This window comes from Schistocerca americana, chromosome 8, assembly GCF_021461395.2.
Source record: "Schistocerca americana isolate TAMUIC-IGC-003095 chromosome 8, iqSchAmer2.1, whole genome shotgun sequence".
NCBI classification, from domain to species: Eukaryota; Metazoa; Arthropoda; class Insecta; order Orthoptera; family Acrididae; genus Schistocerca; species Schistocerca americana.
In genome coordinates, this window is record NC_060126.1 from 264,011,729 (window position 1) to 264,028,993 (window position 17,265).

General features: G+C 38.4%; 1 protein-coding gene across 1 annotated transcript in view; it reads right to left on the bottom strand.

The window, feature by feature from the left end:
* Positions 1 to 840: 840 nt before the first annotated feature.
* The window catches only part of LOC124545756 (venom carboxylesterase-6-like), a 64,643-nt gene continuing 48,218 nt past the window's right edge, over positions 841 to 17,265 (bottom strand). The window contains exon 4 of the mRNA XM_047124699.1: positions 841 to 1,020. Coding sequence (XP_046980655.1) covers positions 841 to 1,020 — 180 coding nt within the window. The remainder of the gene's footprint in view (positions 1,021 to 17,265) is intronic.

The following is a 17,265-nucleotide window of genomic DNA, read 5'->3' on the forward strand; positions in this document are numbered from 1 at the left end:
AAAGGCATCACTGGTTTCTAACAACTGAGGAGCGTCTTAAATTAGTTATTTGATTAGAGAATTATGATTCATTATTTACTAACATTTCTATTTGTTAATGGATATGGAATTTAAACAAAGGCCAAAACTGCTAGCCCTACTATTAACGAGATCTAGACCAGTGGCTGCACAATTGCAAAAGCTTCATGCTACGCATTCACCTACCGACAACTGTGATAATAATTTACAGAGGTTTCGTACTTTACAATGCTTGAAAACCTTCTGAGCTTCAAACGCAATTTTTTGAGTTACTTTGAAAATTGAGTTGTTCTGCTTTAGGAAACTGATGTTTGGGCACTGGCGTTCAAGTCATATAAGTATGAAAAAAGTCGAAGAGGTCCAAGTCCATAATGTCCATTTGGTAGAATAGTCATCCAACAAGTCGCTTTGACTATCGGTGCTGTGGTTTTGCACGACGAGAATCGCCACGCTCTCCCCAACAACACAAGAATAGCTCAGTCAGTTCAGATGGAATGTTCCTGAACATCCACACGCTTTGATTCCGACGAACAACGGGCTGGTAGCAATATCAGGACACAAAGCATTCATTAGAAGGAGGTGACAAAGTCATCAAGAAATATGATAAATGCTTAAATCTGAATGACAATCATGTAGAAAAATAATACTGCAGATCTGAATGACAATCATGTAGAAAAATAAGACTGCAGTTTAATTCTAAGACTGTTCCAATAAATTTTATCGAAATGTGTCAGGATTTTATTTTCGGCTCAACGTTGGCTACTTTCCGCATACGCCTCATAGAAATGACACTGTGAACAAAGAAATGATACCAAAAACAGGCTACTCACGCCTAGCATGGAAGAATCCCGGCGTCTTAACAACACCCACAAGCCAGGGTACATTATGGAACTCCCTTCGCAACAGTAAGTCCATTGGATCACGTCGCAGGAAAATATCCCTTCCAAGTCTGCCTTCCTGGACCATAGGTCTGTAGATCACAAGCGGCTCCTGCAGCCAGAACTGGAAAAGAAACAAGCATTTTGTCAGTCAGCGTTAACGATGCAGTACGAAAGTTGAATACTGTGAGGAGCTGCGCCCTCTTTCCGCCACAAAAGTGTTCATTAGTTACGCATTTGCTTTCATTAGAGGAACTATTGATAAAGATTTCTTTATGGAAGATGGACGAAATTTATTTTCCCTACTGACCAGTTATTCACAAAGCAATTTCTTTGCGAGTGTTGCCATGAGAATTATGAAAGTCTTTGTGCTTCTTGTAATCGCTATAAACTCCCACAAAGAACACTGTTAATACACTTTAATACACTACAATTCACAATTTCAGTAGTGTATAACCCACCAAGGGCGCCCATGCTATAGTTTACAGGGATGGGGTGGTGGTAGAACTGGGGTTATGGAGTGATTTTAATGTTTTGGAAGACGAATGGTGACTTGTGAGTAACCATAAAAAAGTTCCTTCGTTATACCGACCTCTAAATCATTTTCTTGAAAGAAGAACAGCTGATCACCCTATATTATTTACTTATCATGAGAGCTGGAGGGGGGGGGGGGGGGGTGGATGTCTAGCCACTTTTCATTACTTTTCGTTAAATTTCAGTGTTTCCTGTTGGTTACTCCGCATGAAGGCTAACATTGCAACATACGTGGAACATTGGTTTTTAGGATATGCTAGAACGTGACGCATAACCGTTCAAATATTTCAATGTAGACAGTGGCATCGTTGGGGGGATGGGAGATATACATTACATGAAAGTACAATCTTTGATAAGTGCAGGCGATTGCCTTTATAATATTATGCGCCTACGTGAGACGTTCTAATAAGAGTGTTATTTTTGGAAATGCATGTTTGCCCTTTTACTTTTGACGGTGCCTAATGACAAAGTAATTTTAAGGTATGTAACACTGCAGAGGAATACACAGGGTGAACCACACTCCACTGACACAATTTTGGAGTTTGTTTAGGGATATTTTCCGAGTATTTTGGTGTAGGGGACCTGTGGTTTCTGGTGGCTCATTGCAGACTAATTGCATTCCCATTTGATTGCTTGCCCTTATTTATCTTCGTATCTGTATTACAATGAAAATGTCTGCACAACACGGTAAATGCCGACTGTATGCATCGTCGTTCTTGTTTGGAAACACTTGCTATGTTCACTCACTATACTGCTCGGTTATGTTTCGCAATTTTTGGATGGAGTGGGGGTTAGTTAAGTGGTCGTTAACAGTGACTCGCGGCAGCAGTGATAGATTTACCGATGGAAAGTTCGCCGAAATGACCCTCGTGTATGGCTTCAGTGAATGCAAATGGAAGAGTCGCACAACCACCCTATTCTGACATGTTCTCCCATAGATAGCAATTAGATTACTTTTGCACCTCTTTGATGGTGTTGTGGTATTACAGCGTTTTCACAGTGCTTCACATAAATAAATTGGGTGACGAACTGAATAAATCATAATGAGGTCATTACTCTTTAACGAGCCGCCAGAGACCACAGGTGGTTCATACCAAAATACTCAGAAAATAACTGCGAAGTATTATCAGTGAAGTTCTGATTCATCCTGTCGATAGCGTATTGCGATATGCTGATTCGTGTTTACTTGTTTTGTATGACTTCATAAAGGTATAATATAATCCCGAAACATTTTATGGTAAATGTATCACATAATTTAGGCAACTGATGCCTAACGTTCTCAGTATTGCCATCGTTTTGTAGTCGATGTATGGCAGAAACCAATCGAAATCGTCTGCTGTAATACGATTCCTACCAATTCAGCTACTCCCATCAACCACCTTGCTGAGAGCTCTGTTTAGTTGTGTGTAGAGCACATAGGCAGCAATTCCACAACGATACTACGTAAACACGTAAATTAAAAAATTAGCTATAAGATTTCCATGTTAGATACATATTGTTCTACGTAGATCCTCTCTGCAGAGTGTTCGGCGGTGTGTGTCTACGTGTGTAACGTCAGACAGTAAAGCGTGCCACTGGGAAATTGCTTCAGGAAGCAGGTGCACCTCGTAGTTAAAGGCTCTGAGGTAAAGCCGCCCAAAACGTGTCTAAAATATTTTTCAATAAATTATTGTAGAATTTAAATTATCAACATGCTTTCCGAATATTTTCCACGCAGATTTAAATAATGACAGTCAATTTTTTTTAGAACTGTTGCTATCTATTTATGTTTTTGAAACAAGTAGTAACTAGTCTTAAAGCAGCACCTTGAAATCCCGTTACCCCTATGTATAGTAGGCAGCTGCGAAGAATACCTGCAGAAGGTAAGACAGGGTGGGGGAACAGTTGTTCCCTTCTTTCCAACCCATGCCCTAATGGTCTTTTATTGATCGAAATTTATAGTTTCACAGTTTATTTCCTTTTTCATTAACAGCACTAGTGCCAAAGAGCAATATTCTTGAGAACGTTTGTGAAGACGTCACACCCATTTTGTAACCAAGAAATGGACATTGGTGAATTTTTAACTGAATAAAACATAACAGATGTCACGAAAAAAGACCAAATTCAAAAATTTCATATAATTAGTACATAGTTGATACAACAATTACAGTTGCTGTTTACACAGAAATGGAGAATCTGAGCGATATTATTTCGGAATTATAAGTACAATGAAGAGATGAAGCGATTTAATAAATATATATTGCCCTAATCTCCTTAAGTCAATCACAGTTACAATGTTTATTTAACAGAATGGTTCATGTATTCTGTCTGAAGCACATCATAATTCTTGCAGCCACATGCCTGTCACATTTAATCTTCTCATTTGCAAACTACAGCAGAAGTATGGTGGAATCGTATCTACAGAATACAACATTTATGGGCTTCTGGGAGGCTCAAGTAGCTGAGCTTGTGGGAGTCGTACCAACCTAGACATTATTTTCACTCAGTTTTGTCAGATAGCTTGTTAGCACATTCTCACAGTAGATAAGGTCTTTACTTTGGAAGACTACTGCAAGAACGTCTCCATACTGGATTTTCATGGAATCTATTTCTGGGGTGTCATGGATATATATAGGTTAAACAGAATAGGAACCAGGACATATACCTGTGGTAGGCCATAATTGAGAGTCGTCCTGCTAGCTAGTCCATTCAGCTCAATGAACCCAGAGGAATCCCCACTGACACTGTTAGAGCTACTCCCATTCAACGGTTCCCTGTCCTGCTTAATGTTGCTCCGCAAGATCTAATAAGGAAAACAGCTAACATGAACTTGCTCAAGAACATCAATTCTTATGAAAATGTCCCCTTGTATGATGCCCCAGAAGGTCCACCAAAAACTCGTCTGAAATCATTTACGCCATCCTTTGTTGATATGGAATGCATCTGTTCTTTTGACGTGACCACCAAGTGACGACAATACTAGAACAAACATGCACCTAACAATGCTCAGCTAGTTCAAGAATCAACAAAGAAGTATGAGGGATTACAACTATCGTGCCACATTTGCTTGAAGCTGAACAGCATTAGGACAGAGGGACAAACAATGGAACACATTCTTAAGGAGTGTCCACAAAGATCATTTGATGATGATCCAGTGATCAAGTCTACATCAAGTGACTGAGTGCACTGGACTGTTTGTCATTACATACAGATGATGGTCAGAAACAGTTTGAAAACCATGTAAGGACGTTGCAGGGTAGGTCATGCTGACTGTCCCAGTCGTTGCATGGTTTATTTTCTTCTCATGACCTGTATCTGTAGAAATTATATTGAATCCAGGAACTACAAATTAGATCTATAACTGTGGAGACATAAGTTCCCAAGAACACATGATCTCCAGCAACACATAGCACAATGTTAACAGGCAACATATCCCACAGAACTATAATTCATCTAGATTAGTTTGGAATAGAATAAATAAACTAGCTTATACAATTCCAAGGATTCAACTACAGTATAATCGACGATACAGCAGGCAAAACATATATGATACGACTGAGTTTACCTAGGGCCTGCATGAGATTATTGTTGGTCATTTGTTTGACTGTTATGACAACAAGACTCTCTATGCATTACATGATGGGTTTTTATCTGAATATTCACATCCAAATGAAGGGTGGGAAATGGATAAATTGGGTATCTGTTGAGATAAACATGTGAATACTGCCAGTAAATTACTTCCGTTAAGAACAGTGATGAACATATTACTATACTGTAAATTTCATTATACCACTTCAAAAGGAAACTTGTACAATATGCTGCAGTGACAAGGGATCATTCCCAAGTGTCAATAAACGATCTTGATGAAACTTGGCATATGTGTAGGGGGGCAAAGTAATGTAATATGCATTTTTTGATTTGTACCCAGTTTCACTTTTAAGGAGTAAAACATGCCCCAAAAGTTAATTTGGCATATTTGATCTGGAGGGAATATAATTTGAAAACGGTAACTTATAAAAAATGTTTCTGATATAAAACTTGGTATCTAATTAAGGTTCTTCAAAACAGTGTAAACGAATTTTGTAATAATTTGAAATTTTGCAAAATACATCACCACCATTAATTAAAAAAATTAAGATTTTAGTCTAAAGAAGCTTTCAAGCTACAGTACATATATACATTTGTAATAACGTTTGTTCTGTAACATGATTTTTGGAAAATCCACTGTATACAATGTGCTGTTAGAGTACGAGGTGCGGCTAGGAAAAAACCGGACTGATGCTGGAAAAAACATTTATTTACAATTATTTACAATTTCATGTTATCTCCTTCAATGTACTCTCCTCCTCGGTCTCTACACCGCTCCATACGAATTTTTCACTGTTCATAGCAATGCTGCAGATCATTTTCGGTAAGTCCATACATTACTTCCGTCGCTTTTTCTTTTACTGCTTCAACAGTCTCAAATCTAGTTCCTTTCAAAGCTGACTTGACTTTAGGGAAAAGAAAAAAGTCACAGGGGGCCAAATCAGGTGAGTAGAGTGGATGATCTAAGATGGTAATGTTGTGTTTTGCCAAAAACGTCTTCACTGACAACGCACTGTGAGCTGGGGCATTGTCTTGGTGAAGGATCCATGACTTTTTTCTCCACAAATCGTTCCGTTTTCTCTGTACTCGCTCACGTAGGGTAGCCAGGACGCTAATGTAGTAATGCTGATTCACTGTTTGTCCCTCTGGTACCCAATCAATGTGCACAATCCCTTTGATGTCAAAAAAAAACAATCATCATTGCCTTGAATTTCGATTTTGTCAGTCGTGCTTTTTTTTATCGTGGAGAACCAGGAGTTTTCCAATGCATCGATTGGCGTTTAGTTTCGGGATCGTAAGTAAAAAACCACGATTCATCGCAAGTAATAACATTTTGTAAGAAGGTGGGATCACTTTCAATGTTTTCCAGGATGTCAGAACAAATCATTCTTCGGCGTTCCTTCTGTTCAATTGTGAGACACTTTGGAACCATTTTTGAACACACTTTGTTCATGTTGAAACTTTCATGAAGAATCTGCCTAACACTTTCCTTGTCAACTCCTGTTAACTCAGACACTGCTCTGACTGTTAAACGGCGATCTTGTCGAACAAGTTTACCGATTTTTTCAATGTTTGCATCAGTTTTTGCTGACAATGGTCTGCCAGTGCGAGTGTCATCACTGGTGTCTTCGCGGCCATCTTTAAATCGTTTAAACCACTCAAACACTTGTGTTCGCGATAAACAATCATCGCCGTACACTTGTTGTAACATTACAAACGTTTCACTTGCAGATTTTCCTAGTTTGAAACATAATTTGATGTTAACACGCTGTTCTTTCTGTACACTCAACATTTTCCGACGCACAGACAAAACGTCAACTACTTAAAACAGACGCCATGGGCAGACCGAGTGCAGGAGGCAGATGAAACTCGAGCAGTAGGCGGAGCGAGAGTCACGTGACAGGCCACGCGACTTTCAGCCTTATTGCATTCGTTTTATTGTTTCACCAGTACTAGTCCGGTTTTTTTCTAGCCACACCTCGTATTTTCGACATAACTAATGAAAATATCTAGTCATATGTTAGTTTGGTTATTTTTTTTACTTATATCTGTTTCACATTTCAAATTGTTAATCTATGTTTCACACTCATTTTTGTTTTGTTTCTAGTTTGTCATTTCACATACATATCTTTTGTTCATTGAAAATAATAAACTCATTACTACATTAAAAATCATTACAATTATGACCATCTGTAAATAAATACTGAAAATACATTTTCTTACACCATACACATAAAATGAACGAAATTTTTTCACACATAACATACACAAAAGAGAACACAATATAAAACAAAATTGAGCAGGATTTCAAATTGTTTCAAGTGATCCTTTAAATACCCAGATTTGCATCAGGCATATTTCTGTAGACTGGTAAACCATAGCGAAAACAATGAACTATGTACTATTGAGTGCAGCTTAATTATATTGTTTATCAAGTGGAAATTGACATCAAAATCATACAATAGAACTAGATCCAAAATTATTCTCGCAAATTTCTTCCAACATCGAAAATCTTATACATCTCATGATTGTACAAGTGCTGTAAAGCCCTTTGTGATGACCAGAGGAGCGAATTTCTTATCCTCAGATATGATGGTCAGAATGGTTTTTTTACACTTTTAAAACTATTGTTGAGTTTGGACGAGAATTCGAAAATCTCTTTTTGCAGCCCTAAATGTCCTTGTGGCAGCATCAGACTCTGTCAAATAACGTCTGATCAGGTCAACAAGAATTTGATAGATGGCTTCTTTCCCAGTAAGGGAGAAAAATCTGTATTATTGCTAGATTCTTAAGACTGTTGTGTGAAAGACCTGATGATCCTAAAGTGCTATGTGGCACAGGTACGGTCATGAGATGTGCACAACTTTGATACTGAAAGAACTTTGTGGAACATTTTCAGATCTATGAGTTGTTGTTAAATGATTTTTATGTTAATCTTCACTTGGGAAACAACATAATCAAGCTGCAGTTGCTGATACATAATCAGTCCTTTTTGCCACAACTTACCAATTTACTGAAGTATGTCTAATAGAAATCAGGATGTATAGAAGGTCGTTCACAACTTGAAATTTGTTCTATATTGTGTTATCTATCGTATATATTATGAAAAGAAATTTCTTTCACTTTATATGCGTGCACCTAAAGTGTTTTAAGCATTTATTTACGATTTATCGTTACTACGAATTAATTATTATTTTCAATTAACAAAATACTGATATGTTAAATGGTAAACTAAAAAATGAATGTAAAATAAGAGTTTAAAACATAAAACAAATATAATTATAATAAATAACTTGATAAATAATGAATTTTCAGATATTTTACGAGGGTGAGTCAAATGAAAACCTTAAATTTGTAATAACAAATCGAAATTCCGGGCGTTATACTGTAAGTTAGTAAGCGTGCTAAAATCAGCTTGCAGAATGGCCTGTAGGTGGCAGCATAGTGCAGATGCGCACATACCATCGCAGTGTCAGTATAAAAATGGCCGCCCCACTTGCGACTTGCACCAGCCAAACACAGCGTTCTGTTATTCTGGTTTTGCGTGGTGAAACCTGCTGAAATTCATCGACGAATGAAGGTTCAGTACAGTGATGCATGTTTGTCACAGTAGCAAGTTATATGAATGGAGTAGGAAGTTCGCAAATGGTGTGACTTCAGTGGAAGATGCTCCTCGTCCAGGTAAGGCACAACGAGTTGTTACTCCACAGAACATTGCAGCAGTTGAAGCCATAGTGAAGGAAAACCGTCACGTGACACTGAATAACATTGCAGCATGTTTACAGATTAGTCATGGGTCAGCACACCACATTGTGCATGATGTGCTCCAGTTTCACAAAGTGTCTGCAAGATGGGTGCCAAGGCAGATGACTACTGAAATGAGAGAACGACGTGTTGATGCTTGTGAAGAATTTCTTTGGTGCTTTGAATGAGTAGGTGATGGCTTCCTTGCAAGAATCGTTACTGGGGACGAAACCTGGGTTCACTTCCACCAACCGGAAATGAAGAGAGCGAGCGAGGAATTGCGCCATTCCTCATCATCAAAACCAAAGAAGTTTCGAACAGAGCCATCAGCGGGGAACGTTATGCTGACTTTTTGGGACGAAAAGGCGTCATTTTGGAGCATTACATGCCTAGAGGGACTACTGTCACCAGTGCATCATACACAGCTATCCTAAAAAATCATCTGCAGCCTGCAGTCAAATCAAAGCGACGTGGATTGCTGTCAGCAGGTGTCCTTTTGCAACATGACAATGCAAGGCCCCACACTGCCCATACAACAGTTGCAACAATCACAGACCTGCATTTTGAGTGTCTTCCTCATCCACCATACCCACCAGACCTTGCCTCAAGTGATTTCCATATGTTTGGACCACTCAATGACGCAATGGGAGGAAAGAAGTTCCGTTATGATGAAGAGGTACACCATGCGGTGCATGAGTGGTTGCGCAGACTACCAAAAGAATTTTTTCTAAAGGAATTTATGCACTTTGTAAGCGCTGGAGGACTTGCATTGAGCGTGGGGGAGATTATGTTGAAAAATGATACAGCTTTGTACCACTTCTGCACAATAAATAATATTTTTAAAAATATTTAAGGTTTTAATTTGACTCACCCACGTAATTAGCTATATTGAAAATACTCTAACAGCACATTGTATACAGCATCTTTTTGCAAAATGGGTATTTCAGAAACCAGCTTTATTAAACAAGTCAGTAGTTCATGTTGTAACAAAAGTCTTCATTTTTCAAAATTAATTAATTAATCAATTAATTTGCAGAATTTCAAATTATTACAAAACTCTATTATACTGTTTTCAAGAACCTTACTCTCATATGTATAACATTTTTTATATGTTATTGATTCAAAGATATTCCCTCCAAACCTAACACAGCAGATTACGTTTTTGGGTGTGCTTTACCCCTTAAAAGTGAAACTAGGCACAAACAACAAAATACATATTGCATTATTTTGCCACCTCTACACTCCTACTTTCATCAAGATCATTTATTGAAGTTTGGGAATGTTCTATTGAGAGGACTATACGGTATACTGCACATGGAGCATAACGTGATATACTACAAGGCATGAAATAAGATTAGGTGCAACCTGGCAAGTAGACAAACAGTCAAGTGGAAACATACTGAGACTGAGCAAAGCAAAATAACCTGATACATAAAAGCAAAGATGTACAATGATCCTAGCACATATAAGTCCACAGATGCTAATTTGAGAGCTTTTGAGTAAATTCAACACACTCCCTTCAAAACATTCTTTTGTCAAAAAATCTTAATCCAGACAGTTCATAAGTTCATTATTTTTTTTTATTTTTTCAATACTTTTGTCATATTCTCTCCTGTGAGTACACTATCTTCACTACTTTTTTGGACACAAATTACCTTTTACAATTGTGTCTGATACAAATATACTTTGACCATTTAGAATTTGAAGGACCAACAGACAAATTTAATGCTCTCTGACTATCACTAAATAAAATTACTCAGTTGTCATAGCCTATCAGTCCATAGAATAAACTGTTTAAGTAGAAGTCCTCTGACAATCCTCATGAAGAGCCATGTACTCAGGCTCTTTGTTAGAAAGAGCAAGTCTTCTTTTAACAATTTTATTCTTGAGTATACCATCACAGGTTAAATCAACGTCTCTTTTCTCTCAAGAGTTAAGGGTACAGATTTTGTTAAAGTTGAGTCAAACACTTTCTGAAAATCTATGAATCTCAGGATAGATGATGATTTCTACTCATACAGAAAATTTGTAAATTGCACTATAAACATTTATTTTCCCAACATTTACGTTTTTCATTAAAATATACCATTTGAGGACAATATTATGGAAATGGAAGAGAATGTAGATGAAGATAAAATGGGAGATACGATACTGTGTGAAGAGTTTGACAGAGCACTGAGAGACCTGAGTGGAAAGAAGGCCCCGGGAGTAGACAATATTCCATGAGAACTACTGACGGCCTTGGGAGAGCCAGTCCTGACAAAACTCTACCATCTGGTGAGCAAGATGTATGAGACAGGGGAAATACCCTCAGACTTCAAGAAGAATATAATAATTCCAATCCCAAAGAAAGCAGGTGCTGACAGATGTGAAAATTACCGAACAATCAGTTTAATAAGTCATGGATGCAAAATACTAACGTGAATTCTTTACAGACGAATGGAAAAACTGATAGAAGCCGACCTCGGGGAAGATCAATTTGGATTCCATAGAAATATTGGAACACATGAGGCTATACTGACCCTACGACTTATCTTAGAAGCTAGACTAAGGAAAGGCAAATCTACGTTTCTTGCATTTGTAGACTTAGAGTAAGCTTTTGACAATGTTGACTGGAATACTCCCATTCAAATTCTGAAGGTGGCAGGGGTAAAATACAGGGAGCGAAAGGCTATTTACAATTTGTACAGAAACCAGATGGCAGTTATAAGAGTCGAGAGACATGAAAGGGAAGCAGTAGTTGAGAAGGGAGTGAGACAGCTTTGTAGCCTCCCCCGATGCTATTCAATCTGTATATTGAGCAAGCAGTGAAGGAAACAAAAGAAAAATTCGGAGTAGGTATTAAAATCCATGGAGAAGAAATAAAAACATTGAGGTTCGCTGATGACATTGTAATTCTGTCAGAGGCAGCAAAGGACTTAGAATTGCAGTTGAACAGAATGGATAGTGTCTTGAAAGGAGGATATAAGATGAACATCAACGAAAACAAAACGAGGATAATGAAATGTAGTCGAATTAAGTCGGGTGATGCTGAAGGATTTAGATTAGGAAATGAGACACTTAAAGTAGTAAAGGAGTTTTGCTATTTGGGGAGCAAAATAACTGATGATGGTCGAAGTAGAGAGGATATAAAATGTTGACTGGCAATGGCAAGGAAAGCGTTTCTGAAGAAGAGAAATTTGTTAACATCAAGTATAGATTTAAGTGTCAGGAAGTCGATTCTGAAAGTATTTGTATGGAGTGTAGTCATGTATGGAAGTGAAACATGAACGATAACTAGTTTGGACAAGAAGAGAATAGAAGCTTTCGAAATGTGGTGCTACAGAAGAATGCTGAAGATTAGATGGGTAGATCATATAACTAATGAGGAGGTATTGAATAGAATTGGGGAGAAGAGAAGTTTGTGGCACAACTTAACTAGAAGAAAGGATCGGTAGGTAGGACATGTTCTGAGGCATCAAGGGATCACCAATTTAGTATTGGAGGGCAATGTGGAGGGTAAAAATCGTAGAGGGAGATCAAGAGATGAATACACTAAACAGATACAGAAGGATGTAGGTCGGAGTAGGTACTGGGAGATGAAGAAGCTTGCACAGGATAGAATAGCATGGAGAGCTGCATCAAACCAGTCTCAGGACTGAAGACAACAACAACAACAATACGATGATGGATTTTTGTTCCTTTCTCAATACTTCTGTCACAGTAAACATCTCTTGTGATCCAAAAACATGTTTTGCACATTGTATTTCTTTGTTAGTACACATTCCATTCAAGAATAGATGGCCTAAATAACATACTCTAGAAATAGAACAGATGTATATAATGTATAGATCACTGAAACAAATAGAAAACCACATTTGTTATTACTGATGGCTGTATCCTTTGGAACAGACCACCCCAATCCCTAGGTAGCTGAGTGAGGCATTGTTCATCTCTGCACACTGGAACCCAGTAATATCTGAAAATATTGCTGCCCTATTCCAGACACATTTATCAGTCTGGCCTTTCCGTAAATTCCCCTCCAATGTAGTTGTACTTATGGTACTGCTTTCTATACCATTGAGGACTACAAGCAACCCCACTATGTAAAGGTTTATATTTCATGGGGGTTTCCTCATTATCTTGTACCAAATTCCCTTTTAACTCCTTAAAGGTTCCTTACAGTTTTGGCAATGGATACTAAACATCATTAGATACCTCTTCTATTTTTCTGCAAGTACGATCATAAACAATTGCGGCACAAGGCATATGACTCAAAGTGTGGGCCATACAAACCTAGAACTCCATCTGAACAGGCCTTGAAGGCCCAATGGATCCAACTGACCACCATACCACCCTCAGCTTATAGGCAAAACCTGGTGTGAATATAGAGGGTCATGTGGTTAGCACACTACTCTTTCAGCTGTTGTCAGTTTTCGTGACTGAAAGCCCCCCTCCTCCCCTACTTCTCATTCAAGTTGCTCCTCAATTGGCATCACATGGACTGTGTGCACTCTGTTTGCCAACAGTGCTCAGCACAACCAAATGTCATCCATCCAAATGCAAGTAAGCCCAATGTGTTCCACTTTGGTGATCTGATGGTAACTAGAGTGATCTGTGACTAGGTTGTTGGTCAAATACACTTAAGTTCTAAAAAATGAATTACAGTAGTTATTTCTTTATTAAACGTTGAAATAATACATTTTAATCAACTTTTAATATTTTTACACCTTACTCTTCCAACGAAATTAATGAGAAGTGTGACTTCCCTATTTCATCAACAGTTTTTCAAATCTCGGCACAACACTGGAAATTAAGATCCACATCTCTTTCTCCACATTAATTCATGGTCTATATTTTGTGTTGATGATTGCCAATACTGAAAAACCTACCTTGTATAAGTAGGATGTTGCGAAAGAGGTCTATATTTTGTGTTGATGATCGCCAATACTGAAAAGCCTACCTCGTATAAGTAGGATGTTGCGAAAGATATTGAAACTCATAGGACCTTGTTAGCTACTTGCACATACTCCTGCTTCACCAAGTTCCAAAACTCAAGCAGTGATGAGGAAATAAACTTCGAATTATAGGTATAATCTGAAGAAGTAACAGTAAACTGCTCTTGTTTATCAGTGGTATGTGTTGATGGAAGTTCTGTACTAAAATGATCTTTCGTTCAGTTGCGTTGTTTAACTCCTTCTGGAAAGTACTTCATGAAATAATCACTGAATTCAGTTGAATGATGCACAAACATAGACTTCATCATGCAATGTAAGCTTCTCCAGCTTGTAGTGACATCACTTAAAACTTGTGGGCTGATAGGCCGTGTTCGGTGTAAAAAACTTTCCCCTAACTGAGAGAGACATCTTAAGAGTTAAAGTGGCGAACTGCAACCACAACTCTAGGGAGCGCCGAATGTTTGAGCAGTGTAGAAGGCACCACAGTGCATCCCGTGACGTCGGCTAGGAGGTTATCTCTGGTAATGCCAACATTCTCGACGGAAAGTAATTGATCTTCTTTCTTACGTGACAATGTTGATTCCCAAAATTTTATCTATTTTAACATCTCCCTCTTTTCTGTTAAACTTATCATACTGTTTGTAAATCTCAACGGCTTCTCTATACATACAGGCAGAATAATATAATGTTTTCGATATGACGATCGTCTCAGTGAATTTCGTTTCATGATCACCCTCTAGATAAAGATGTTCCGCTATGACCAATTTATCCACATGTTCCAGGCAACATTTCCTCTTGGGGTAAACCAAACGAGTGTTTAACACTTCATTTTGTAACACCTACATAAACGAGATCACAACTACAGGGAATTTTATACACAATCTCTCCATCTCCATAATAGACTGTATTTTTGGATTGATACTGCTGAGATGTATCAGGAAGACATACAATTAACTCTGCACTGTGTGTCGATATTACACAGCGGTACCACCTGGCTGGTCTTTTACTGGCAGTCTACAATACCCATTGTTTAAAGTTCTCTGTATCCAAATTGGCCACAGCCGGACTAAGAGGACTGCTCATAACCACCCCTGTCAATCTGTATACAAAAATAATTTTTTATTGAAAATAGGTCGCCGTGCCGCAGTTTCTGAATATATACGATGGAAAAAATCCAGTGAGATAGCTTTGTTCACTGGAATCATGGTTAAGTGAGTACACTTCAAAATTAATTAGGATATCTCTCTGGCTCATGTGTATTTCTTTTATTTGTCAGTGAAATAATGTGAATCATTAGTATGACTGTCAGTTCCATCAACATGAGACTGCAGTGACGAGACAAGTTGTCTAGCTAATTAATGGGTGGGGGACCCCATAGCACTCACAAAATGGCTCAAAGGTATCTGTGGTTTGTGCAGATTGGTTAATAGAGAATTTGTGGGTACATTCCTGTTTTGCAGAGCAACTTCTTATTAGCGAAAGAGGGTGAAAATGCTTTCACCAGTTGATTAGCGATTTTTAACATCTTTGTGGCCATATCCGTCTAATGCCTTCTTTAACTGGTAGGATCCAAAATATTATCGATTTTTTCATGATATACCTCACTCCTCATCAGGATCGTGGCAGTACCCTTGTCAGCGCTAAGAACGATAATGTTTTTATCTGCAATGATATTCTTCAGGACGCTCCTTTATGCCTACAACAGTTTACCGTTAGGTTGCTTGAATGTAACTAAAATTCTAGCTGTTTCCATCCTAATTACATCGGCTGATTGCTGTGGAAGCTGATTGATCCCTGTCTCAGTATTTGCTGTTATATCCTCCGTGGGTAATTCTAAAGGCGTCACCGTAAAATTGTCTACTTTGGCTAAAAGAGAAATTTCAACTTGAGTCAAATCTTTGTCAGAAAGCATATTAACAGATCGAGAATTATACTCTATTGAAGCTACCGACAACTTCTTCGTAGACTAGCGAACTATTTCTTCTGTTTATTAACTCAAATCTCTGCACTAATTTCCATAGACCTGAACGTTAGACTGTAAACCTTATTCCAGTCACAACACCGCACAGTATTACTAATAAATAAGTGAAGCTGTAATAGCTGACTGTTAGTTTCTGCCAATGTTCACTGCGTCTGGTGAATCCTCTATTGTAGTATTGTTAATTCCATGCAGTTGTAAACGCAGTGAGCCTGTGCCAAGGGAAACATCTTCTTCACTTTCAGAAATTTCGGAGCGGTTGCAGTGTCCCTTCAGCGTAACAGGAAGATGAGCATACTGCGTTGTTATGATTTCAACTCGTGCATTCTCTCAGACCGTCGAATCGTTGCTGACATATCCTCCAGTAGAGGCGTTTGATCATACAATGTATCCTTTCACGGCTGGTACTGACATTAGTTAAAACTCCTGGGTTAATAAGCCGTGGTCGATGTATAAAACTTGTCCCTAACGTTTCTCCTCTGACTGTGGGAGACATGTTCAGAGCTAAGGTGGCGAACTGCAACCACAACTCGAGGGAGCGCCGATTATATGGGCAGTGTAGAGGGCACCACAGTCCATCACATGACACTGGCTACGAGATTCTCTTTTTTAGCGTCAACATTCTTGAGTGAGAGTAATCGATTGGCAGACTGCCAGTAAAAGACCAGCCAGGTGGTACCAGGATGTCAATGATACTTTTGTAGAATGGACACACAGTGCAGAGGAATTGGATGCCATCCTGATAAATTTCAACAGTATCAGTCCAGTTTCCTATAGAGACGGAGAATAATGGTCAACTAAATTTCTTGAATGTGCCTGTTATCAAGCGAGGGTATGAGGCGTTGGGCCATAGCGTGTATAGAAAAGCCATCCATACTGACCGTTACCTGCACTGATTATGACCAACATCCCAGACAGAAAAGAGGGGTGATTAAAACGATGGTAGATAGGATGCACAAAATGTGTGAACCGATTTACTTAAAAGAGGAGCGTGGGTGTGAACATCTGTGGCTGGCATTCAAGATGAATAGTTATTCGAACAAGGAGATAGAGAAAGTACTTCGCCCTGCGAAGAATCAGAATCGATCGGTATTGACGACTGCCCAAAGCGAAAATTTTTTTCCAATCATCGGTATGATTATAGACCGCATTGGGGAAGTTTTGAGCAAGTATGGTGTGAAAACTACATTCAGACCCACCAGGAAGATAAAAGAATGTTTAAGATGTCAATGGACATTTACTGAAAATATTTATGCTTAAGTAGCTGACTTCTAATAATGTTTACCACTTCAATCAGTGAAGAACCTCATGAAGAACAAATCTCATGTTTTTGGAACCATTGCTTCACAGTGAATAAAATAATGTGTCCAATTAGCATTAAGAGCTTCTTTGCAGGTCAGAGCTTGCAATCCAGTATAACATCTGACTATGCTATGACCACCATCTGCACACACACCTACACAATTTTCCCAATTAAAATTGTTTTCCACCTAAAAGAGTGTAGTGTTTCAAAGATATCTATTGCTTTCGTACCTCTAGATGTGCATCACTTTTGACTGTCTGTAGCTTCAGCCAACCAATTGGCGAAGTCACCCTTACTTTTGGTTTT